Below are 26,345 nucleotides of genomic sequence, written 5' to 3' on the forward strand. Positions count from 1 at the left end.
ATTTAGGGATTAAAAGAGACAAATATCCCAATATACTAAAAAGAGAGAAGTACACTTATTTAAAACATCTTCACAAAATTAGACATGGTTCTTTACCTTCCTCTCAAATCAAATTCCTATTTTCACTTGAAAGTCACTTGCTGTATTTGTCACAATATCCCATAGCACAGTTAGAAAGCTTAATTTTTTTCAACCCAAAGCATAGAATTAGGGGTACTATTATAAGCACAGTACAAAGTATTTACTATCAATCCAAACAGGGATCACCACTAAATGAAATTCAAGTGCTAGAAAGCATTACTAAAAATTTTCCTTTTATGTTAGCAACAATATGCACAAACCCAAAACTGTTAACTTATTAAATGCTAACATTTAATTAAAATGTTGTTTTATATACTAAAGCCTTCCATAGCAATGAAAAAGATCTAAAGTACTATTATAGCATTTCCAATAAATGCCCCCTACTAATCCTGTTTCTTCATTATATAATTCTGAAAGCAAAAGAATATCAAAAAAGGGGGTCGTTGATGACATAGAAATCCCCAGAACAACTCAATGACTTCTCCCTTTCTAAAAGCTGGTAACCTGGATAATCTCACCTTTAGGGAAAGCAGGTCTGCACATCTCAAACATGCCAACTGTAATGAGAAAATGCCTAGCAACCTTCTTGGATCTCAGAGAGATTAAATTAGGTAAATTTATAAAAACTAATAACTAAGAGCTAGAAGATGGGGAATTCTCTTAGTCACCAAAGAGGGAGAAAAAGGAAAGCAGGTTAGAAGGGATTAGCACCCTTGTAGCTCCTCTCATCTTTTTGACTTTTCAGTTTTATATTCACAGTTTGGGATATTCTTATTCAGTTAACAGTGATAGGAATATACACTTTACATGCCAAATTGTTAAATGTTTGAAGTTCTTCAAGGTACACCAACACCTGTGATGTCACAGCACCCCAAAATAGCTTGAATGGTAACCTAGCCGAGACTCTTGTAGACAGCATAGCAGTCAGGTTTCGCATTCTTAATATGTCAATCTTTGCCTTTTAATTGCAGCATTAGTTCACTTACATTCACCATAATTATCAATATGGGTAAATTTAGGTTTACTATTTCCCATTTACTTTCTCTTTGTTCCTTCTGTATTTTGTTTCTTGTTTCTCTTTTCCGGATTTCTTTTGGTCTAATTAAATATTTTTTACTATTTTATTTTAATGCCCCTACTGGACTTTTTTCCTTTCCTAACTTTGATACCTTTACTTGAAGGTAAAGTCATCTTTATTGAGATATACTTGACAAAAAAAGAAGATATTTAACATGTACATAATAGTAATTTGACATATAGTGGTAAAGGATTCACCTCATCTAGTTAACTAGACCCCATAACACTTTTGAAGAGCTATTTTGTTATTTTGTAGAATATCCCTTAATTTGAATTTATCTGATGTTTTCTCATGATTGGATTGATGCTATGCATTTTTTGGCCAGGGTGAGATGCAGGATTAACCCATTAAATTGCCTTTTTATTTTTTTTTTTAAGATTTTTAATGTATTTATTTGACACAGAGCACAAGCAGGGGGTAGCAGAGGGAGAGGGAGAAGCAAGCTCTCCACTGAGCAAGGAGTCCAATACAGGACTGGATCCCAGGACCCTGGGATCATGACCTAAGTGAAGGCAGAGAGTTAACCGACTAAGCCACCCAGGCACTCCTAGTTTAACCTTTTTTAAACTGATTACTGCTTAGATAGATTATAAAATGAGTCAAACACTAATCTAGTACTACCCGCAAATATTTTCAAAATTACTTTTTGAAGGGCTGATTTTATTTGTAGAATTCATCCCCAGTGAAACTCCAGGCTTCCATTTGTTAGGCTGCTAGGAGGTGGGGCAAGAAGAGAATTGATTTTTAAGTCTAAGGGAAAACAAAATTTAGATTAAAGTATCTAAATTGCAAAAAAGTGATGATGCTTTTATGGGTTATTTTGATTTGTGTGCTAAAAAAAGTTATGCTAAATTTTCATCAATCTATTTCAATGCTTACTTTGAGATTAGTAGGAAAATTAACAAGGAGAAAACATTAAGAAATCCAATTTATTTGTGGCATCAGCTGCCTTAACTAAAACACAGATAAGGTCAGAAAGAAAAGGAATTATTTTATATCAATGTCCTTCAAGGCAAGAACTCTGTTTAGTTTCTCAGAAATTCTGCTGAGGAGAAAAAAAAAAATCCCAGAGCACTTAAAGGTTCCTAGATACAGTATTTTTAAATGTTTTTAATTATTAAATTGGATTTTTCCAGAAAGCCTTACTTGAAAACCTCCACAGCATCGTGATCTCCAACTCTCAGTATTCCAAATCTATTTGTAGAATATCTAATTCTATATTCATTGTTTACCCTGTTATCTTATACTTACTAACAATTCTCATCTTTGACATTGTCTTCCCCAAAACTTCTTGAAGGTAAAAATTTTGTCTATTTCCTTCACAAAAGTGCCTAGCACAACACTATCTGCACATGGAAACATTTAAAATCTGACAATATCATGAATCAAGACTTTCTCATATATATACATGAGAAAATTTAGGAGGAAAAGGTTTTTTTTTTTTTTACTCTAATTATGAAAGGTGAAATTTCAGAAGGTAGGAAGCAAAATAAAATATTATACTATATTTTATCTTTGTAGATATGGTAAATTGGATTTATTTTTCTAATAATGGTGGCTTTTTGGACAGCAAATGTTCTTTCCTTAAGACCAGTGATAATTTTCAAATGTACTATAAAATTTCCCATAATTTTCAAAGTAAAATATCACATCTTAACATATACATGATACATGTACCTTTTACATAAAACTGAGAAACAACTAAAATGGCTATAAGTTTATGACAACAGTATCCATACTAAACTGAATTTAAAATCTTTGCTAATAATAAAATATGGCAAAGCTTTACATGCCATGCTGTATTTAAAAAAAAAAATTTTCTTCTAATGAACCTCAAAGAATCATTTTGAAAGATTACAGTGCAAAAGTGTTGTAAGTTTAAAAATTTTCTATTACCAATTAGAATTTTACCACTAGATGTATATCCTTAAATCTAACAAAAAATATCACTATAATATCCTTGATTGATACTCTAGAATCAACACAGACACTCTAAGACCTCCTAAAAACCTTCTCATACAAATACACCTGTTCTCTATCAGACTTTTTTTTTTCTTTCTATCAGATCTTTTTAAATGACTGGCTCATAAAATTAGGGCACTGTGAAGAAAACTGAAGTATCTTGCTAAACTTAACATTCTGATAGGTAGTAGAACTAAAAAAGACACACAAAATTCTAATTTTTATTGTAATAAAAACAAGATTCCAAATAGATGTGATCTATTAGATCTATTAGATGAAACAGAGCTGATAGATTAACTTCTACAAGATGAATTAGCAAAAGAAAAAAATATGTTTTGAATACAGTACAAGAAAGGCGAATAATCAACTTATGTTTTTATTTTTTATACTTATTCTTGTTTTCCTCCAAGCTCTTGGGTTTTTTCCTCTACATTCATAGTAAGGAATTCAGGTGGCTAAACTGGGTTTGTTAAGGTGAATTGCCATTTTTGAGGGAGGACTAAAGGAGAATAGAAAAAAATCTAGAATTCAGCCCTCTCCAATAGCAATCTTATTTTGGTAGTGGTAATGAACCACAACTTTGAGAAGCTAGTTTCTCAGTTATGTAGACTTTTAATCAACTAGACACAAAAGATAATGTTAATCTGGTATGAACTATAGTTTCCTTGCTTGTGAGGTGTGTGTGTTCAGAGAGAGAAAATTTTTGAAATTTTCAGAAAGAAAATACTTAAGGATGTTTGTCACTAAGAATAAGAAAAAAAAACCCAAAGCCAATTTAAAGCTTGTTGTTCTGCTATTAATTATGTCATATGAGCAATTACTTCCAACCACATAATTTTTTCCAAACTGCATCTGTGAATTACTTGACCAATATTGAGTTTCTGCTTTAGAAATGTTTTGGGGTTGGGGGGAGAACTCACTTAATTCATACTTTTAATTCACGAGTTTCAATGGGGCTTGCCAAGAAACTTCCAAAATAAAGGCAAGCATAGATGAAGAAACACTTTTTAGAAAAAAATATTTAGAGAAATCTACAAATTCTAATCTACCTGGATTATCATACTCACCAGAATAGCTGATCCCACTGCCTGCAGTAAATGGAACAATAGAAGTATTTTTAACTTTACCACACATTTTGAATTTTACTCAAGATCAGACACATAATGAAACATGGCAATCTTGGCTATTATGTAAATATATTAAGCTATTGCAAACAAATCCAAATGCTGAATAAGGGAATATAAAGAGTAGACTAATTCAAATTAAAAGTTGATATGGAGACAGCCTAAAGTTATTTACATAAAGGAAATTAACTTTTTTTAAACTTCAGGAAAAGAACCAACATTAAAATATTAACAAAACTGTCCTTTTGATATAATGACAGATTTTTTTGTAGATTCAATTTTGTTGGTAATTAAAAACTACTAAAAGGACTAATTCACAGAACATAACAATTGTACAATTATAGTAAGTCATGTTAGTGTCATGCCAGTGCACACACATATTAAATAAAATAAAAAACTGAGATAGTTCAGAAATTCATAGATTTAAATTCTAAGTAATCAAATGTTTAAATCAGAAATTTTATAAATTCTAACACTCATGAATTACTATGCAAAATTAAGAACTACTCTACACTTCACCAAGAACTTACTTGATTTACAGAACATATTAAATATATTAATCGGTCTTACCATCTTTTCCATCTACGGATTTTGTCACTTCAATATCAAAATTTTCCTGCATCTGCTGACCTCTAAAACAGCTGAGATGTTCTTGCTCAATTAAATTACTTTCTTCTTCTTCTAGAGGCTGCCAAGTACCATCAATAAACCACTGTCCACGCATTACTGGTATTTTATCAGCTTCTGAAAAGAGAAGACACAGAATTATACATTTTAGGATCCAACCTCCTAGGAAGACACATAGTAACTATAATTTTATATTTTGTTACTACTGTGGCAAAAACTTTCATGACCCAGCTTAATCCCTTCAAGTTTTAAATTCCAGATTTCAAACCACAGTGTATATATATTTTTACAGCATATTATTTTATTTATATTGGATATTATGCATAAAAATTACTTTGGCATTAGAAAGGCAGATGAAAAAGAAAAAAGAAAGAAAGGCAGATGAGCAGTTATCTTTATACCTGAGACCCCAGTAACCCCAACTAGTAGGGTATGGGGTTAAGACAAGTTCATGCAAGACTCTGGTGACAGTTCCAATGTCTTAGAAAATACTGATATACATTCCCAGAAGTAGTTCAGAAATAGTGTGTGTGGTAGTAGTGTGCTGCACTTTTTAGGGCTGCCTTAAAAGTTATAGGCTCCCTGTTAGAATACGGGAATAGCTGAAACATTTAATTATAATAAATTCCTCATCCATTTTAGAAAAAAAAATGGGTAGAAAGTTTTCTTGAATAACTGTAAACATTTGTCTTTTTTTTTTTTTAAGATTTTATTTATTTATTCATGAGAGACACAGAGAGAGAGGCAGAGACACAGAGGGAGAGGTAGGCTCCTCGCAGGGAGCCAGAGGTGGGACTTGATCCCAGGACCGGGATCACACCCAGAGCCAAAAGCAGACACTCAACTGCTGAGCCACCCAAGCGTACCAACATTTCTTTGATTAAATACTGTTCCTATAAGCCTAACACTTTTTTTCCTTCCTTCTTCCCTGTGTCTGTCCGTCCCTCCCTCCCTCTCTCCTTTCTTTCTCTCCTCTTTCTCTCTCTTTCTTTTTCTTTCTTTCTTTCTCTCTCTCTCTCTCTCTCTCTCTCTCTCTCTTTCTTTCTTTCTTTCCCTCTATGCCTAGTGTGGAGCCCAGTGCAGGGCTTGAACTCAGTACCCCAATACCAAGACCTAAACTGAGATCAAGAGTCAGATGCTTAACTGACTGAGCCCCATAGGTGTCAGCTATGATATCTTGAATCCTTTAAGGTTTGTTTAAAAAAAAAAAAAAAAGTAAAAATAAAATGGAAATAACAAACCCTAAAAATAAAAAGTAAAATAAAACAGATAAACTTAATTATGTAGAGATTTGGTAGTTTAACCATATACAGAAAAAATTTTCAAGTGGATTTAAAACAGTAATTTTTACATATATCCTGTGAACAAAAAAAACTGCAAATACATCTTAAGCCTTTTGCAGTAAGTGCACTGCCATAGATCTTAATATTGTATTAATATTGGTATTGTTATTTTGAAACAGTATTTGAAACAGTTAAAATAAATATATTAGCTTTGTTACTATCATTAGGAACCAAGAAAAAATAGGTACAGATATAAAAATCAAAGAATTAGAATTGTAATTTTAAATTTCAATTACTAATGTCAGCATGAACTAAAATGATGTATTTTCTCTTTAAAGGGTCCTAAGCTTTGTCCATTGAAAAGGCCTAGATGGGATCCCTGGGTGGCGCAGCGGTTTGGCGCCTGCCTTTGGCCCAGGGCGCGATCCTGGAGACCCGGGATTGAATCCCACATCGGGCTCCCGGTGCATGGAGCCTGCTTCTCCCTCCGCCTGTGTCTCTGCCTCTCTCTCTCTCTCTCTGTGACTATCATAAATAAAAATAAAAAATAAAAAAAAAAAGAAAAGGCCTAGAAAGAGACCAACAGGTGAGCACTCCTGAAATAAAGACCATGATCTCTAAATATCATACCTCACTAAAAGAAACCAAGAATTCTTTAAGAAATGGCTAATTCTGGGTGTGAGACTGAAAATTTACTAAACAAGCTTTAAATATCTTGTACCAGACTTGTACTGTGATGGATTAGAAATCCATCATGTGGGATCCCTGGGTGGCGCAGCGGTTTGGCGCCTGCCTTTGGCCCGGGGCGCGATCCTGGAGACCCGGGATCGAATCCCACGTCGGGCTCCTGGTGCATGGAGCCTGCTTCTCCCTCTGCCTATGTCTCTGCTTCTCTCTCTCTCTCTCACTGTGTGCCTATCATAAATAAATAAAATTTAAAAAAAAAAAAAAAAAAAAAAAAGAAATCCATCATGTATGTTTCTATTTTTTATATTATTCTATATTCTGCTATAGCAATTTCACTGTATTTAAGTGTTTACTGTGTTATATGGTGTATAGATACTAAAAAATATTATACCTTCATTATGAATCATGGCTTTTAACACTATAAAGTATACTTGGTTGTGTTTAATGACTTTTTTTTTTTTTAATTTTTTAAATTTTTATTTATTTATGATAGTCACAGAGAGAGAGAGAGGCAGAGACACAGGCAGAGGGAGAAGCAGGCTCCATGCACCGGGAGCCTGATGTGGGATTCGATCCCGGGTCTCCAGGATCGCGCCCTCGGCCAAAGGCAGGCGCTAAACCGCTGCGCCACCCAGGGATCCCGTGTTTAATGACTTTTTAATATGGATCCTACATTGTTTATTGAGATTACAACCCCTGCTTTATTTTTTTCTATTTGCCTGTGATGTTTTTGCACATCCCTTATTTTTAAATTTTTGAATCACTGAAAATCTTTTTCAGTGAAAATCTTTTTCAGTCACTTGAAAATCTTTTTCTTCTAAGGTGAGATAAGCCCATTTATATTTATTGACATGACTGATATATCTGAATTGTGTGTTCTATAATTACCTTTATCACCAAGTATTATTGGTATATATTATAATTACCAAGTATTACTCATACTTACTCTTTTTTCCCTGTAATTGGTATTCCTGCTTTTTTTCTTTTCTTTTACTTTCTTTTGGTATTTAGGAAGATTTACATTTTTTTTTTCTGATGGTTGCCTTCATATGTTGTGTGTGTGTGCGTGTATTTTAGAGCATCTTAAGTCTCTTTTTCTTATTTAACCTTTTACCATCTGACTTACCATCATAAGTAGTATCCTATAATAGCCACTTAATACTTATAGGGAATGATCTTACTCTATTTTCCCTTTCTCTCTTCATTCATTATTAATTTTATTCATTCTACTTTGTCAGAATATATAAAATATTAAAACTAATAAATATATTAGTTTTGGATCTACAATTAAACATATTAAATTCTCACTAAGAATTACCTAAATTCTTTTACGTTCAAAACTGTTTATCAAAAAAAAAATTTTTTTTGTCTATCACCTTGATACTTGAAAGACAAGTTGGCTAGCTTGAACTTTGTTTCCCTGAGTTTTTAAAAATTCTGCTCTCTGGTAGCTTTCCTTGGTATATTGTTCTTGAGAAGTCTGATGTCTTTTTTTCTTTTTTAATTAGTAAAGTGATCTACTCAGTCCTTACCTCAGAGAACAGGAAAAAAAAGTCTTTAAAGTCTAATAGCTTCACTAGTCTCTAAAGTCTAATAGTTTCTGGATCACAGTTCATTGTTCTGGACCAATCTGTCCAAGTGGGCCCTTTTAATACGTGGATTTCAGTTTTCCTCTTGTTTCTGAAAAGTTCCCTCGGATTATGATTGTCATTAGCTCTGTTCCACTGATTTCTCCCCTTCAGAGACTCTAATTATAGAGTTGTTGGATCTTCCTTTGCCTATATTGCATTTCACACACTTTCTTTCTCAAGCTTTTTACTTCTCTCTGCATCTTTTCCATTATTTTGTTTGTTTTATCAATGCCTCTTATGTCAATGCCCCTATTAGTATGTCCACAAGTTTGTTTGAGAATTTTTTTGTTTGGTTGGAGTAACTTAATAGTTTCCTGAACCAATCTAAAGACTATCCACAGCTAAATGTAGAGAAGAGGCCACATCAAAGACAGTAGGAAGAATGGAAAGGTGGCTGGGAACTGAACTGACTGGGAGATGGTCTGCAGGAGGAAGTGACTGCAGGCACAGAAAGGGAGAGCAGTAGACACCTCATCAGGCCTGGGGAACCTGCACTGGGAGGACGAATCTTCATAACATATGGCTTTGAAAATCAGAAAAACATCTCTAGTTCTTACAGTCAGTGCTGATTAAAAGCTGGAATTTTAAAAAATCAGCAGGCTTGTCTCTGGGAGAGAGTAATAGAAAACTGAGTCCAGTCCTTGCCTGAAAAGAGACAGTATAAGAAAGAGCCCCATGGAGATACAGATTAGAAACAGCAGTTTGAAAAATACCTGGGCAAGAATCATTTATGAATCTCAGAACGTATGCTGGAGAGGCAGGGATTTTTAGGAGACTTCTCCAAGAACCAAAGAGCTGGAGGGTGCCATTGCCTTCCCCTACCCCCAGCCTAGATACACAGACACCTGGGGGAACCACTGGGAACCACTAGGAACACTCCACCTGGCTTGCTAACAGAGCACTCTCCTGTGGACTTGCCCTCTCAAACAGGCCCTCAGCAGGAGTCCATCCAAAGCAGTGCAACAAGTGTGGCAGTGTGCAAACAACCCCAACAGGGGCCAGCACCATTCCAAAGTAACTCCTGCCCCAGAGAGAGGGGGAAGGCCATCATACATACCAGTCTCACTGCAGCCTCAGCAGTAGGGAGAGGCCAGACATGTGGTCTAACTGCAGGTCCTACTTACTGACAAAAGCTTCTCAGGGGACCACAAAGAGAAAGCACCCCACAGTTCAGTGATACTGCATCTCTGACAAACGCCTGATCTGACTCAAGCCCAAGGCAGCCCCAGACTGGCCCATTAACAACACAAGGACCAAAGAGAGCCATTGCAGATGACTGGACTGAAGGCAATGTGGCTCAGCCACAATAGTAGGGTACATGCAACACACATAGGACACCTGAAGTGCCAGGTTCTGATGAACAGGGGACATTGTACTGCAGGGCACTGCAGGACTCTTCATCTTAAGCCACAACTGTCAGGAGGAGATGTAGCTGATTGACCTAACACATAGAAACAGAGAATCACTCAAAATGAGGAGAGAGAAATATGTCCCAAATAAAGAATAGGACAAATCACAACAAAAGAGCTAAGTGAAATGGAGCTAAGTAGTAACATGCCTACTAGAGCATTTAAAATATTGGTTGTGAAGATACTAACTTCAAAAAAAGAGTGGAGGACTTCAGTGAGAATATCATCAAAGAGAAAACATAAAAAAGAATCAGATAAATTCAATAAGTGAAATCCAAAATAGACTAGAGGGAATAAATAGTACACTAGAGGGAAGAACAGATTGGCAACCTGGAGGACAGAGTAACAAAAAACAATCAAGCTGAACAGGAGAAAGAAAAAAGAAAAAGAAAAAGAAAAAATAAGAATAGATGAAGCGTACTCAGTAACACCATCAAGTATAGTAACATTCAAACTATAGGGTTCCCAGAAGGAGTATATAGAGAAAAGGGGGCAGAGAATGTATTTAAAGAAATTATAGTGGAAAACTCCCCAAATTTGTGGAAGGAAACAGAAATCCAGATCCAGGAGGTACAGAGAACCCCTAACAAAATCAACCCAAGGAAGTCTACACCAGGACACACAGTAATTAAAATGGCAAATTACAGTGATAAAGAGAGAATTTTAAAAGCAGTAAGAGAAAAGAAAACACTTAGATAGAAGGGAAACTCCATAAGGCTATGAGCTGATTTTTTTTAGCAAAAAAATTGCAGGCCAGAAGGGAGTGGCATGATATATTCAGTGCTGAAAGAAAAAACCCTGCAACCAAGCATACTCTATCCATCCAGCAAGGGAAGGAGAGATAGAGTGTTCCAGACAAATAAGAATTAAAGGAATTCATCACCACTAAACAGCCTTACAAGAAATGTTAAAGGGGGGTCTTTGGAAAGGAAAGACCATAAGCAGGAATAAGAACAGAAGCAAGCATAAAAGCAGTAAAATTAAATATATCCATAATAATCATTCAAGGGATTCACAAAATAAAAAGATGTAAGGTATGATATCATATACTTAAAATGAGGGAAGGGTAAGGAGAAATAATTTAGTGCTTTTAGAATGGGTTCAAATTTAAGCGACCATCAGCTTAGTATACACTGCTATATGCATATGATGTTATATATAAAACTAATGTTAACCACAAATCAAAAGCCAGTAATAGGTATGCAAAATAGAAGAGAAAGGAATCCAAGTATATCATTAAAGAAATCCAGCAAACTGTGAGAGAGCAAGAAAAGAAAGGAACAGAGAAGAACTATAAAAATAATCATAAAACCAGTAACAAAATGGCAATATGTACATACCTATCAACAATTACTTTGAATGTAAATAGACTAAATGCTCCAATTAAGACAGAGTGATGGAATGGATAAAAAAGTAAAATCCATCTGTATGCTGCCTACAAAAAACTAATTTCAGACATAAAGACACAGGCATATTGAAATTGATCTGATGGAAAAGCATTTATCATGCAAACAGAAGTGAAAGGAAAGCTGAGTATCAACACTTAAAATCACACAAAATAAACTTTAAAACAAAGACTATAACAAGAGTCTAAGAAGGACACCACATAATCATAAAAGGAACAATCCAAAAAAAGAAAATGTAACAATTGTAAATATTTATGTGCCCAGTATGGGAGCACCCAAATAGATAAAGTAGTTAATTACAAGCATAATGGAAGTAATTGATAGTAATACAATTAATAGTAGGAGATTTTAACCCCCCACTTACATCAATGGATAGATTATCCAAATAGAAAAGCAACAAGGTAACAGTGGCTTTGGATGATACATTAGACCAGATGGATCTAACAGCATACATTCAGAACATTCCGTGAAAAAACATCAGAATACACATTCTTTTTCAGTGCACATGGAACATTCTCTAGAAGAGATCACATGTTAGGACACAAAACAAGTCTCAACAAATCAAAAAAACTGAAATCATACCATGCATCTTTTCTGACCACAATGCCTTGAAACTAGAAATAAACCACAAGAAAAGATCTGGAAAGAACACAAATACACGGAGGCTAAATAACATGATACTAAAACAATGAATGGATCAACCAAGAATCCAAAGAGAAGAGAAAAAAAAAAAAGAGACAAATGAAAATGAAAACACAACAGTCCAAAACCTTTGGGAGGCAGCAAAAGCTGTTCTTAAGAGGGAATTTTATAGCAATACAGGCTATCTTAAGAAGAAAAATCTCAAATAAACCACCTAACCTGTCATCTAAAGGAGCCAGAAAAAGAAAAATAAACAAAACCCAAAACCAGTAGAAGGAAGGAAATATTAAAGCAGAAATAAACAAAATAGAGGGATCCCTGGGTGGCGCAGCGGTTTGGCGCCTGCCTTTGGCCCAGGGCGCGATCCTGGAGACCCGGGATCGAATCCGTCGGGCTCCCGGTGCATGGAGCCTGCTTCTCCCTCTGCCTGTGTCTCTGCCTCTCTCTCTCTCTGTGTGTGACTATCATAAAAAAAAAAAAAAAAAAAAAAAAGAAATAAACAAAATAGAAATTAAAAAAACCCAAGAGAACAGATCCATGAAGCCAGAAGCTAGTTCTTTGAAAAGAGAAAATTGGTAAACGTTTAGCCAGATTCATAATAATAAAAAAGAATCAAAATCAGAAATTAAAGAGAAATAACCAGCAGCATAAAAGTACATGAGATTATAAGAGAGTGTTGTGAAAAATCATATGCCAACAAATTGGGCAATGTAGGAAAAAATGGCTTAATTTCTAGAAACATAACCTCCCGAAAAAGGATCAGGAAGAAAAAGAAAATCTGAACAGACTGATTACCGGCAATAAAATTGAATCAATATTCAAAAAACTTCCAGCAAACAAAAGTCCAAGACCAGATGGCTTCACAGGTGAATTTTACCAAACATTTGAAAAAAGAGGTAATACATATTTCTCTCAAACCATTCCAAAAAATAGAAGAGGAAGGAAAGCTTCCAAATTCATATGAGGCTAGCATTTCCCTGATACCAAAACCAGATAAAGACACTACAAAAAAAAAGAAAGAAAAGAGAGAGAGCCATAGGCCAGTATCCCTGATGAACACAGATGCAAGAATCCTTAACAAAATATTAGTAAACTAAACCCAAAAATATATTTTTAAAAAATTTTCACTATAAGTGGGATTTACTCCTGAGATGCAAAGGGTGGTTCAATTATTCATGAATCAGTCAACGTGATATATCACATCAGTAAGAGAAAAGATAAAAACCATATGATCATTTCAATAGATTCAGAAAAAGCATCTGACAAAATGCAACATCCATTCATGATAAAAACCCTCAACAGGGGATCCCTGGGTGGCGCAGCGGTTTGGCGCCTGCCTTTGGCCCAGGGCGCGATCCTGGAGACCCAGGATCAAATCCCACATCAGGCTCCCGGTGCATGGAGCCTGCTTCTCCCTCTGCCTGTGTCTCTGCCTCTCTCTCTCTCTCTGTGACTACCATAAATAAAAAATAATAAATAAATAAATAAATAAATAAATAAATAAATAAATAAATAAAAACCCTCAACAAAGTAGGTTTAGAGGGAACATACCTCAACATAACAAAGACCATACATGAAAAACCCACACAGCTAACAGCATACTGGATGGTAAAAACTGAGAGCTTTCCCCTAAGATCAGGAACAAGACAAGAATGCTGTTAGAACTGATAAATGAATTCATTAAGGTTGCAGGATACAAAATCCATTTAAAGAAATCCACTGCATTTCTACATACTAATAATGAAGTAGGACAAAAAGAAATCCATAAAATAATCTCATTTACAATTGCTCCAAAAATAATTTTTAAATCTAGGAATAAACTTAACCAAGGAGATGAAAGATCTGTATTCTGAAAACTATAAAAAAACACCAACAAAAGAAATGAAATATGACATAAAGAAAGAGATTCCATGGTCATGGAATGGGAGAACAAATACTGTTAAATATGCATACTAGCCAAAGCTTCTTACAGATTTAATGATATCTCTGTCAAAATACCAATAGCATTTTCACACAACTAGAACAAAATCCTCAAATTTGTATGGAACCACAAAAGATCCTGAATAGTCAAAGTAATCTTGAAAAGGAACAAAACTGGTGTTATTACAATCCTAGATTTCAAGATATACTACAAAGCTGTAGTAATCAAAACAGTATGATACTAGCACAAAAACTGACACGTTCATAGATAAATGGAACAGAACAGAAAGCCCAGAAATAAACCCACAATTATATTGTCAGATAATCTACAACAAAAGAGGAGAGAATATGCAATGGGAAAAAGTCTCTTCAACAAACGGTGTTGGGAAAACCAGACAGCTTCATGAGAAAGAATGAAAATGAACACTTTCTTAAACCATACACAAAAATAAACTCTGTAAAAAAAGAATGAAACCTTGCCATTTGCAACTACACGGATGGATCTAGTGGACATAATGTTAGTGAAATATATCAGAGAAAAACAAATACCATATGATTTCACTCACGTGTGAAATGTAAGAAACAAAATAAAGGTACAAAAATAAAAAGAGACAAACCAAAAAACACTCAAATTCAGAGAACAAAATGATAGTTACCAGAGGGGAATGGGTGGGGAATGGGTGAAAGAGATGAAAAAGGTTAAGCGTACACTTAGTGTGATGAGCACTGAGTAACACATACAGAATTGTCAAATCATTATATCGTGCACCAGAAACTAATATAACACAGTACGTTAATTAAACAGTTACTAAAGGGATCCCTGGGTGGCTCAGCGGTTTGGCGCCTGCCTTTGGCCCAGGGCACGATCCTGGAGTCCAGGATCCTGGAGTCCCAGGATAGAGTCCCACGTCCGGCTCCCCACATGGAGTCTGCTTCTCCCTCCTCCTGTGTCTCTGCCTCTCTCTCTCTCCCTCTCTCTCTCTCTCAATCTCTCTCATAAATAAATAAATAAATAAATAAATAAATAAATAAATAAATAATTAATAAACTGTTACTAAAAATAAGTTTCCCTTTGTTTTGTTTCCTTTTTAGAAAAGAATTTTTTTCAGTGGAGATACATTGTTTCATATTTTCTGTATTCCTCTTAAGTGGCCTTGTATAGCTTCTACATTTCTATTCCTGAGCACTTTATGGTTAGAGTTCTTAGTTGAAGACTGTCTGCTTCTGCAGATTAGTAAAAGCAGCTGCTTTAATGGATGATGTTATGGTGGTGGTGGGTGGGTGGATGGATACTGAACTTGTGTGCCTTATTTCTCTTTGATTTCTCCTTACTTCCTTCTTTCCTCTCCCTGTGATGGCTCCAAGAGGCATCATCCTTTCTCGATCTCCTCTCCCAGAACAATATTTCTCTGATGCTGCTAGTGGTCTCTCTCTTTCATATACCTTCCCGTATAACTAGTGCTATGAATTCCAAAGTCCCAGGCCCGTGTCTGTATTTTTCCAGTTCTGTGGGGGATGTTTTCTTTCTGGAAGTCATTTTGCTTGTGCTTCATTGTGAACCTCTGATCTCCTTCCCCCACCCCCGTTTTCACTGTCTCTTATGCCTCTCCTTGCCCCAATCTCCAGACTCAGGGGTTTGTCTGAGTAGCAATAGGAACCATTGTAATTCGTTGTTTATTTACAACATAAAGGCAATTTAAAATTCATGGTATTATCTATGTTGTAGTAATGCTGAAGGTATGAGTTATATATGGGGAATGTGTGTGTGTGGCCCTTTTTGGTCTAATGGCTTCTGGGGAGGATGTGTGGAGAGATTTACACTTGGACAATTGCCATTATCTTCCAGACCCAAAAGCTAATTTTTAAAATAATCTTAAAATATAGCTATAATTACTGCAGTTTTACAAATAAATAAGGTCTTAGTGAAACTAAATGACTTGCCCAAAGGCACATAGCTAGATAATATGAGAAACAGAATTCCTACCAAACTTTGACTCCAAAGTTCATCTATGCTCTTTCTACTACATAACACAACCTTCTCAAGTAAGAAAATCCTTTTTTTTTTTGCCTTCTCCCCAAGAAATACAGGCTGTTTAGTTGTATTGGTAATTTGAAAACAAGTAATTTGGGAGATTTTATATTGACAGTCTATTACGAGACTTACAAACCAGAGCCAACCATGCCTCCCCATAAAAATCAGAGAAGTAAAAAAAAAGCAGAGTGAAAAACAATAAAACAAGTTTATAGCAAACATCTGCACTCCTAACTCTTTTCTTCTCTTTAGCATAATTAATCTAAACATGTATTCTGCTGATAGATGTTTTGGGAGTTTTACCCAAGCTTTAAATTCAACCAGTATGCTATTATTAAATACTATATCATCTTTCTCATTCAGGCCTCAGTCTTGTCCAAATATTCAACTGCCAACTAAACATCCCCTAGCAGACAGATCAACAATTACCAGAATCATAAGTAGCCATGGAACACACTAGATTCCTGGAAAACAAAACGGAACACAAACCTGTTACTCAACCTGTATTCCCTATCGTAACAAATGGTGTGCTGACAATATTCAGCCCGTCATCCAAGACAGAATTCTGGGAGTCATTCAAGACGCCTCCTCCTCAAATACTTCTTATATCTGTATATTAATCACTCTTTATTGTATCTCCAAAATCATTCCATATTTATCGGGCCTATAGTCTAATAAGTTCACACTCTTATCATGTTTCATTTTAGAACTTCCAATCTAACTGTAGTATTCCTAACTTCAACTCTCACCAAATGCCTACTCACATGCATGTGTAGTGTTAAGCACACACATTTACGTATACATAACAAAATTCCCCTTATTCTCTTCTATTTAGAAAGACTCTCAATCCTTCTTTTATAGAATTCCCAGAAAACCTTTCTAAAATACCACAAATCGCGTTATTCCAAAACCTAAATTCTTTAATGGCTCCTCACTGTCTACCAAATGAACTCTGAGCTTCTTAGAATTATAAGCTCATGACCTTTCTACACTTGATCTCAGCCAAAAGGCCAAGAAGCAGTAAGCTCATGATTTTTGACTACTTATTTACATAACTGATGCCATGTTAGGTATTTATTTACCTAACTAATATCTGAATGTCTACCATGAATCAGGCTCTGGGTTGGCCTCTTGATGATCAATATGATAATGCTGATGGTCCCTGTGCTTTCCATGTCAACAAGAACAGTTCCTTGAATGTGAGTTATACTTCTGTATCCTAAGTGTACTCTTCCTTTTACCTGGATGCTCTTCCCCATTTTCTCCATTTAGCTATCTTTCATCTTTGTTTCCCTCAGGAAGCCTTTGGTTACCTCCCCCTCTCTGTGATTTCACTGAATTAATTCTGCACATTTATCAGTGTTTGTGTTATTGTATTGCAACTGCTCTGCCTTCCTCACTTCCATGGGATCCTTGGATGTAAGTACTATGTTCATAGGTGCCTCCAAAACCTAAAAGATAAGAGCACCTATGATAAAGTTGGATTTTAATAAAAGTATGCTGAATAAGACATATTTCATCCAGCTTGTCTGATCACCTGGCAAGTCTGGCAGACAGAGCACTTCTGTTAGTGCTCCAAATTGGGCCTTCCCCAAGTTGAGCGGTATTTGTCAACCTACTTAGTTGGTTTATGCTGTGGTCTGTCAGCCATTAACATTCTATTTTCTGATAATTATGTGATTCTGAGGAAAAATTTTGACTATTTTCCAAGAATAAAAGAACAGGCTATTTCTTGGGAGGGTGGACTTTCTGTTGAAGAATGACGTAAATATAGAAAGGTGTGCTACTCTTATGCATACAGGACAGTGGCTTTTTACAAGTTACAAAATCAAGCAAGTAAACATTATCAACATTTCAGAAGCCCCATCATGCATCTCTTTTCCAGATGCTACCTCTCACCAAGAGTAAACATAATTCTTACCTCTAGCACCACAGATTTATTTTGCTTTTTTAGTAGCTTATATAGAATTATGTAGTATGACATACTCTTCTATTTAGTTTCTTTGGCTCAGCATTACGTTATTGAAAGTCAGTCACAAAGATGTGATTATCTGCATGGTTCAGGTACCTGCCAGATGATAGCAAGTAAGCACTACATAGCTGTGAGCTATCTTTTTGGGTGGGCTTCTTCTACTATTAAAATAATTCCAAACAACAGAGACATTAGCCCCAAAATCCCTAATTATATGCCATAAAAGATATTGTCATCAAATCAGTAATAGACCTCTATAGGAAGCAAACTCTAAACAAAGGGAAATCACCCTAAATAGGCCTTTACCCATATAAATGAGGTAGCTCTGTTTTGGACTAGAAAGGACTGTTCCTGCCTCTCTAACATGCACATACTTTTCACCCTACCTGAGGCTCAGAATACCCCATATACCAGGTTGCCATCATGGCTGGACCCTCTCCTAATGCTGCTTGTGTTCTGACATCCCACAATAAGCCACAATCTCTTGTGGCTGCCCTCCTCACCCCAGCGGGCCTCCAATATCCCATGCTAGGCTGCCTCGCATGTGGAGATCTCTTCACTCAACTTGGGCTCTGACATCTCAAGCCTGGCTGTGTGCATTACATGGGATCAGGAAAAGAGAGAGGAGCTAGTGTACTGGTTCTCAATCTGGGACAATCTCCCCACCAGGAGACACTAGCAATGTTTGAAGACATTTCTGATTGTCCCAACTTGGGGGTGGGATGGTATTGCTGGCATCTAGGCCAAAGATGTCGCTAAACATCTTAACAATGCACAGAACAGCTCCCCTGACCTCCTATCACCCTGCCCAGCAATGATAAATTATCTGCCTAAAGTGTTAACAGTGCTGAGGTTGACTGTGGTCTAGCAGCACCTTTTAAAACCTAAAATGTGGGTACCTTCTGATAGAGCAATTCTAGAAATATGTTTTACAGAATAAACTCTCACAAAAATGTTTGAAGATAAAGATGATTGCCTAAACATTGTTATAATGGAAAACAAAAGAATAAAAACAAAATGACCTAAATTTCTACCAATAGAGGATCAGATATATAAATGTTGCTTGGCACACTGGTATGTATGAAAAAATATTAAGTAAATCAAAATATGAATGAATGGATAAATGTCCATAGTGAAACAGTGTGCAGATCTACATTTAATGACATGGAATAATGTCTAGAATAAAAATTTTAAAATTAAGTCAGAGTACTATATGTGTGTATGTGTGTGTGTGTGTGTGTGTGTGTATGAAAGTGATGTAATCTTGTTTCTCCAAGAGATATACATTAGTATATATACTGTAAATAACTGGAGGAAATATACCAAGCTGTTATTAACATGTATCACTGGGAGGTAGGAATGTAAGAAAATTTTTATTTCTACAAAATAAATGTAACTGTTTGGCATTTTCCCAATATAAATGTTTTAGTTTTATTAAACTGGAACATTAAGCTCTTCCCTCTTGATGGCCTTTGAATAGAGACACTTGCTCTGCCAATTTGCCAGCCTCCCTCAAATTGTGAGTCAAATCCCTATAATCTCTTCATCTCTGGAGAACCCTAACATTCAGGAAAAATAGAGATTACATATTTTGGAAAAAACTGCTAGAAGGTCCCCCTATTATCTACTTTCTTCCTATTCCTTAGAATACTAATTTATTCAGGGCAGCAATATGTAGTTCAAAGGCTTTTTTCTTTTTTCAAAGGCTTTTTTTCTAGTCTCCTTGTACAGCTAGGTTCAGTCACATGGCTGAACTTGAGCAACAGGATACTGCAAATTAGTGGTGGCACAGCTCTTTGACATTTACCTCTCTTTCTTTACTGTCACCTATTTGTCTAGAGCTCCTAAAGATCTCTTGGATCAAGTCACTAATTATAATATTGTGATTTGTAATTAAAAAGAAAACCATAGGCACAAGAGAGTCATTTACACCAGATCAAGTCATCAAACTGGGGCTTAATACCTAATTTAATTGCAGTTCCAATCTCTCCCAGAAACGTGTCTTAACCTGGCAGTCAGAAATTTCATCAAAAAAATAATAATAATAATAATAATCTGTCACTTGGGTCCTCTCCAACCCCCAAAGGAAGCTGAGGTAATCCACCTACCTAATAAGACCCTCTGCCCTTTCCCCTAAGGCCTAAAATAATTCTTTTCTTTTGTTAATAATTTCTTGCCCCACCCTCCTTCCTATAAAAACCTTCCATTTTGTACAACTCCTGGGATGCTGCCTGATTGATGAATTGCTTAATAAAACCAATTATATCTTCAAATGTGCTCAGTTGAATTTTGCTTTTTAAACAAGATTAAGAAAAACATATTTGGTCTCTGCCCTCATTTCTGGAACAGAACTCCTAAAACCCTTGGAATTTCTTAAGAGATGGGAAGATAAAGGTATCATTTGTTATGTTAATGAGGTGACCTTTGGCTTGCCCCTAGCTCATCTATGGATGGGGGCTGGTCAACGGAGGAACCAACCGTATATGAGAGGGTTGGAATTTTCAGTCTTACTCCCTTACCATCTTTGAGAAGAAATGGGCTGAAGGTTGAATCAATCACCAATGACCATGGATTTAATCAGCTGTTATCTATGTAAAACAGTCTACATGAAAAACCAAAAGGATAGAGTGTGGAGAGCTTCTGGATTGGTGAACATGTGGAACTGTAGTAAGAATGCTGCACTAAAAGAGAGCAAAGAAACTCCGCACCCCTTTCCACATAACTTGCTTTATAAATATTTTACATTTGGTTGTTCCTAAGGCATATGCTTTGGAATAAACCAGTAATTCAGTATGTAGAATGCTTCTCTCAGTTCTGTGAGCCACTCTAGCAAATTAATCAAACCCAAGCAGGGGGGTCACAGAAGCCTCTGATTGATAACTGGTCAGTGAGAAGTACAGACTGGCCTGTGACTGGCTTCTGAAGGGTAGGGGGCCGGGGAAACAGCATCAGAACTGAGTTGAACTGTAGAACAACTATAGCTGGTTTCCCTACAGAACTGGTGGGCTGCCACCACAGTACAACACAGTAGCATACTCACACACATGGAATTGGCTACAAGAGCCTAAAACAGAAGGATTACAGCGACATAGCCCTGAATTCGAGAGGGAAAGAAATATACCTTTTTGTGTTTAAGCCACTGTTATTTTGGCTTCTTAAAATCACACACGGCAGAATCACATGATGGTATGGACTTGCAGATGTAGACTGAAAATGTCGTCTTTGTGGGTATAGAATGGCGGGATCTGAATACATCTGTTAAACAATTGCCTATACGGTTAGAGACCAGAGAAAAACTTCACAGGGATAATGCATGTAAAGAATATGTTGGAACTAGATTATCAAAGTGTTACTTTTTCATTTACAACACTCATTTGAAAGTCATTTTAGACTTAATATAATTAAGACTAGTACTTATAATTACTACTTGCCTATCAGAAAACAACTAAATCATTATCCCAATTATAACCCTTAGGCAAAAAAAGAAAAGCCTTTACTGGAATCATGTTCATTGCAGCATTATTTACAATAGCCGAGATATGGGAGATATGGAAAGAACCTAAGCGACCATCACTGGATAAATGGGTATAGAAGATGTGGTATATACACACACAATGGACTACTAGTCAATGTAAGAAAGAATGAAATCTTGCCATTTCGGTCAACATGGACAGACCATGAGGGCATTATGCTAAGTGAAATAAGTTATACAGAAAAAGACAAATAGCACATGATCTCACTTATATGTTAAATTAAAACAAAAACAGAACAAGCTCACAGATACAGAGAACAGACTGGTGGTTGCCAGAGGTGGGGGAGTGGGTGAAATGGATGAAGGGGGTCTAATGTACAAACTTCTAGTTATAAAATAAATAAGTTGGGACGCCTGGGTGGCTCAGCAGTTAAGCATCTGCCTTGGGCTCAGGGTGTGATCCTGGGGTCGGGGATCAAGTCCTATATCCGGCTCCCTGCAGGGAGCCTGCTTCTTCCTCTGCCTGTGTCTCTGCCTCTCCGTGTGTGTCTCATGAATAAATAAATAAAAATCTTTAAAAAATAAAAATTAAACAATTCATGAGGAACAATGTACAGCATGGTGACTGTAGTTAATATCGTATTCGTATCTTGTTTTATTTTGCTTCATATATATTACATTTTTTTTTTTTTACAAATTGAAAAGTCTGTGGCAACCCTATCTTTCCAAACGCATTAGTTCACTTCGTCTCTCCGTGTCACACTTGGTAATTCTGGCACTATTTCAAACTTTCTAATTATGATGTTTGTTATGGTGATCTGCGATCAGTGATCTTTGATGACATTACTATTGTAATTGTTTTAGGACACCATGAACTATACCCATACAAGATGGCAAACTTAATTTGTAAACATGTGTTCTGACTGCTCCACAGATTACTTGTCTCTCTCCCTCTCCTTATTCCCTGAGATACAATAATATAAAAATCAGGACAATTAAGAGCCCTACAGTGGCTTGTAAGTGCTCAAGTGAAAGAAAGAGTTCCATGTCTCTCACTTTAAATCAAAAGCTAGAAATGAGGGCAGCCTGGATGGCTCAGTGGTTTAGTGCCTTCAGCCCCAGGGTATGATCCTGGAGACCCAGGATCGAGTCCCACATCAGGCTCCCTGCATGGAGCCTGCTTCTCCCTCTGCCTGTGTCTCTGCCTTTCTCTGTCTCTCATGAATAAATAAAATCTAAAAAAAAAAAAAGCTAGAAATGATTAAGCTCGGTGAAGAAGGCATGTTGAGAGCTGAGACAAGCCAAAAGCTAGGTCTCCTGCACCAAAGTTAACCAAGTTGTGAATGCAAAGAAAAAGTTCTTGAAGGAAATTAAAAGTGCTAGTCCAGTGAACATATGAATGATGAGAAAGCAAAACAGCCTCATTGCTGATATGAATAAAATTTTAGTGGTCTAGACAGAAATCAAACCAACATTCCCTTAAGCTAAAGCCTAATCCAGAGCAAAGACCTAACTCTTCTAAGAAGGCTGAGAGAGGTGAGGAAGCTCAGAAAAGTCTGAAGCTAGCAGAGGTTGTTGGTTCATGAGGTTTAGCGAAGAAGCCATCTATGTAACATGAAAGTACAAAGTGAAGCAACAAGTGTGCTGATGTAGAAGCTATAGAAAGTTATCCAGAAGATGTAGCTCAGATAATAAAGATGGTAATAGTAAACAACAGATTTGCGATGTAGACAAAAGTCTTCTATTGGAAGAAGATGCCATTCAAGACTTTCATAGCTAGAGGAGTTGATGCCTGGCTTCAAAGCTTCCAAAGATAGGCTGACTTTCATGCTAGGGGCTAATGCAGCCGGTGAGTTAAGTTGAAGCCAATGCTCAGTCACCATTCTGAAAATCCTAGAGCCCTTAAGAATAATGCTAACTCTACTCTGCAGGTATTCTATAAATGGAACAAAGCCTGGGTGACAGCACATCTGTTTACAACATGGTTTCCTGGATATTTTAAGCCCACTGTTGAGACCTACTGCTCGGGGGGGGGGGGGGGGGGGGGGATTCCTTTTAAAATATCATTGCTCACTGAAAAGGCACCTGGTTACCCAAGAGTTCCAATGGAGATACACAATAAAAATTAATGAATGTTGGATCTGTTTTGTAGAATCTATTGATCTGTATTCATTCAGAGAGAGAGAGAGAGAGAGGCAGAGACACAGGCAGAAGGAGAAGCAGGCTCCATGCAGGGAGCCCAACGACGTGCGACTTGATCCCGGGTCTCCAGGATCACACCCCGGGCTGCAGGCAGCGCTAAACTGCTGCGCCACCTGGGCTGCCCCTGTTTTGCCTTTTTTATTGAATGCTGTTTTCATGGCTGCCAACACAACATCCATTCTGCAGTCTGTGGATCAAAAAATAATATTTTTTAAAGGTTATTTATTTATTTATTTATTCATGAGGGACATAGAGAGAGAGGTAGAGACATAGGCAGAGGGAAAAGCAGGCTCCATACAGGAAGCTGGATGCAGGACTCGATCCCAGGACCCCAGGATCATGCCCTGAGCCAAAGACAGATGTTCAACTGCTGAGCCACCCAGGTGTCCCAAGGAATAATTTCAATGTTCAAATCTTATTATTTAAAAAGTACACTCCATAGGGCTAGAGCTCCCATGGTTAGTGATTCTTCCAATGGATCCAGCCAAAGTTAATAGAAAATCTTTTGGAAAGAGGTCACCAATCTAGGTGCCACTGAAAACATCTTGATTCATGGGAAAAGGTCAAAATATCAACATGAACAGGAGTTTGGAAGTAGTGGATTCCAACCCTCTCTCTCTCTGTCTCTCTCTCTCTCTCTCTCATGAATAAATAAAAACCCTCATGGATGACTTTGAGGGTTCAAGACTTCAGTGGAAGAAGTAACTGTGGATGTGGTAGAAACAGCAAGAGAACTGGAATCAGAAGTAGAGATTGAAGATGGGACTGACCTGCTGCAATCCTGGGGTAAAACCTGAACAATGAGGAGCAAAGAAAGTGGTTTCTTGAGCTGTCATCTACTGGTGAAGAAGCTGTGAAAATTGTGGAAATGACCACAGAGGACTTATGACTCCAATTCTGAAAGAGGTTCTACTGTGGTTAAAATGCTATCAGCTTGCATTGCATGCTGTACAGAAACCGTGTGTGAAAGGAATAGTAAAATGGATACAGCAAACGTCATTGTTAAAGAACTGCCACAGACACCCTAACTTTCAGCAACCACGACCCTGATCAGTCAGCAGCCATTGGAATTGAGGCAAGATCTCCCCAAATAGCAAAAAAAAATAATGATTCACTAAAATCCGGTAATGGTTAGCATTTTTTTTTAGCAATAAGTATTTTAAAATTAAGGGATGGACATTGTTTTTTTAGACAGAATGCTATTGCACACTTGACAGACTACAATATAGTATAAAGACAACTTTTATATGCACTGAGAAACTAAAAAAATTCATTTGACTTGGTTTATTGTGATATTTGTATTATGGTGGTGGTCTGGAACTGAACCCACCTGTATCTGAAAGTTACCTCGTCACAAGAAAAGATCATTTTTTTTTAACTATGTATAGTGATGGATATTTGATTAGACTTATTGTAGCGATCACTTTATAATATACACAAATATCAAATCACTGCATTATACACTTGAAAGAAAATGTCACATGTCAATTATACCTTAAATAAAAACTAAAAGAGAGAGAGAGAGAGAGAGAGAGAGAAATGTAGGTTCTTGTTGACTAGGAAACAATTGGAAGGTCCGTCTTCCCCTATGAACACTTCATTTAAGCAAAAGCCTGGATGGAGGGCAGCCCGGTGGCTCGGAGGTTTAGCGCCGCCTTCAGCCCGGGCGTGATCCTGGAGACCCCGATGGAGTCCCACGTCTGGCTCCCTGCATGGAGCCTGCTTCTCCCTCTGCCTATGTCTCTGCCTCCCTCCCTCCCTCTCTCTCTCATGAATAAATAATTAAAAAAAAAAAAAAAAACTTAAAAAAAAAAAAAAGCCTGGATTTCTCATGTGTGGAAGGGGGAAACTTGGCAATAATGATATTTATGCATAAAAAGCCACACTTACACCAAGAGGCAGAGGGAACAACTATATGATTTCTAAAGGACTGTTTTCCAAGAACTGTATTTCAACCCATCTTATACTTCTGCAATATAGGATATGTATAGAGATGAAGTCTTGAACCTTCTCCAGCTTAGCTATGCTCCTGTAGCTTTATGCACTGAGGGTCCAAGGCATGCCTGTAACTCACTGCTCTAAAAACTTAAGCAGCCAATGTGACCACACAGGACTTACAGAGGAAGAAAGTCCCAGAGGAAGGGAGAAGAAGAATAGGGAGTATTGGTACTCAGAAGAATAAACTAGTATGGATCAGATGTAAGAAAAATTAAAAAAACACAAGGAAAGGTGGAGAGACAGACAAGGAGGCTGGAAAAGAAAGTGGAAGACTAGGAAAAATACTTTGTCATTCATTCTTAAGGTTTATTGTAAACTTACTACTTGGGAACTCTGAATATACTTTCGTGGAATTAATGCTGCAAATGGTAGATAAGCAGCCCCACAGTGACCTACTTAAACTGTTATGTGCCTAAGATATTGATGAACCATTTCTTCCAAATCATCCTTTATGATGGAAGAAGGGGTTTCTCTCCCCCAGTTCCAGCGTGCTCACCTTTACTGAGTTCTTCTCAGCAGCACCCATGTGCTAAGAGCAGTAGCACCTTCCTGCAGGCAGTCGCCCCAGTCCCAGGCAGTCGCAGGGTAGAATGTCACAGGCTACACACCCTAAACCCTCAAAGCAGGGAGCTGCCTCGCCCAGCTGTCCCAAGGGGAGATTTCCAGTAGTCCCATTGTGGTAGCACTTCAGTGAAATCAGGATGTCAGGCCCAAGAGGAAATGGCCTCTTCCTTGGGTGCCCAAGCTCACTCACAGAGCTGGTGGCTGCTATGTGCATCAGCTAACTCTGTATTCTTCATAGAGTTCTCTTTGCCCTGT

The 26,345-nt window shown here is 36.9% G+C and overlaps 1 protein-coding gene across 8 annotated transcripts in view; it reads right to left on the minus strand.

The window, feature by feature from the left end:
* DDHD1 (DDHD domain containing 1) overlaps window positions 1–26,345 on the minus strand; it is a 105,376-nt gene that overhangs the window by 58,055 nt on the left and 20,976 nt on the right. For 4 of the 8 annotated variants that reach the window (XM_072761592.1, XM_072761590.1, XM_072761597.1 and 1 more), the window contains exons 2-3: window positions 4,816–4,989; window positions 4,189–4,209 (exon numbers count right to left, since the gene is read on the minus strand). In XM_072761592.1, the coding sequence (XP_072617693.1) occupies window positions 4,189–4,209; window positions 4,816–4,989 (195 nt within the window). The remainder of the gene's footprint in view (window positions 1–4,188; window positions 4,210–4,815; window positions 4,990–26,345) is intronic. The other 4 variants (XM_072761591.1, XM_072761598.1, XM_026000673.2 and 1 more) reach the window with 1 other exon arrangement.

This window comes from Vulpes vulpes, chromosome 6 (genome assembly GCF_048418805.1).
Source record: "Vulpes vulpes isolate BD-2025 chromosome 6, VulVul3, whole genome shotgun sequence".
NCBI classification, from domain to species: Eukaryota; Metazoa; Chordata; class Mammalia; order Carnivora; family Canidae; genus Vulpes; species Vulpes vulpes.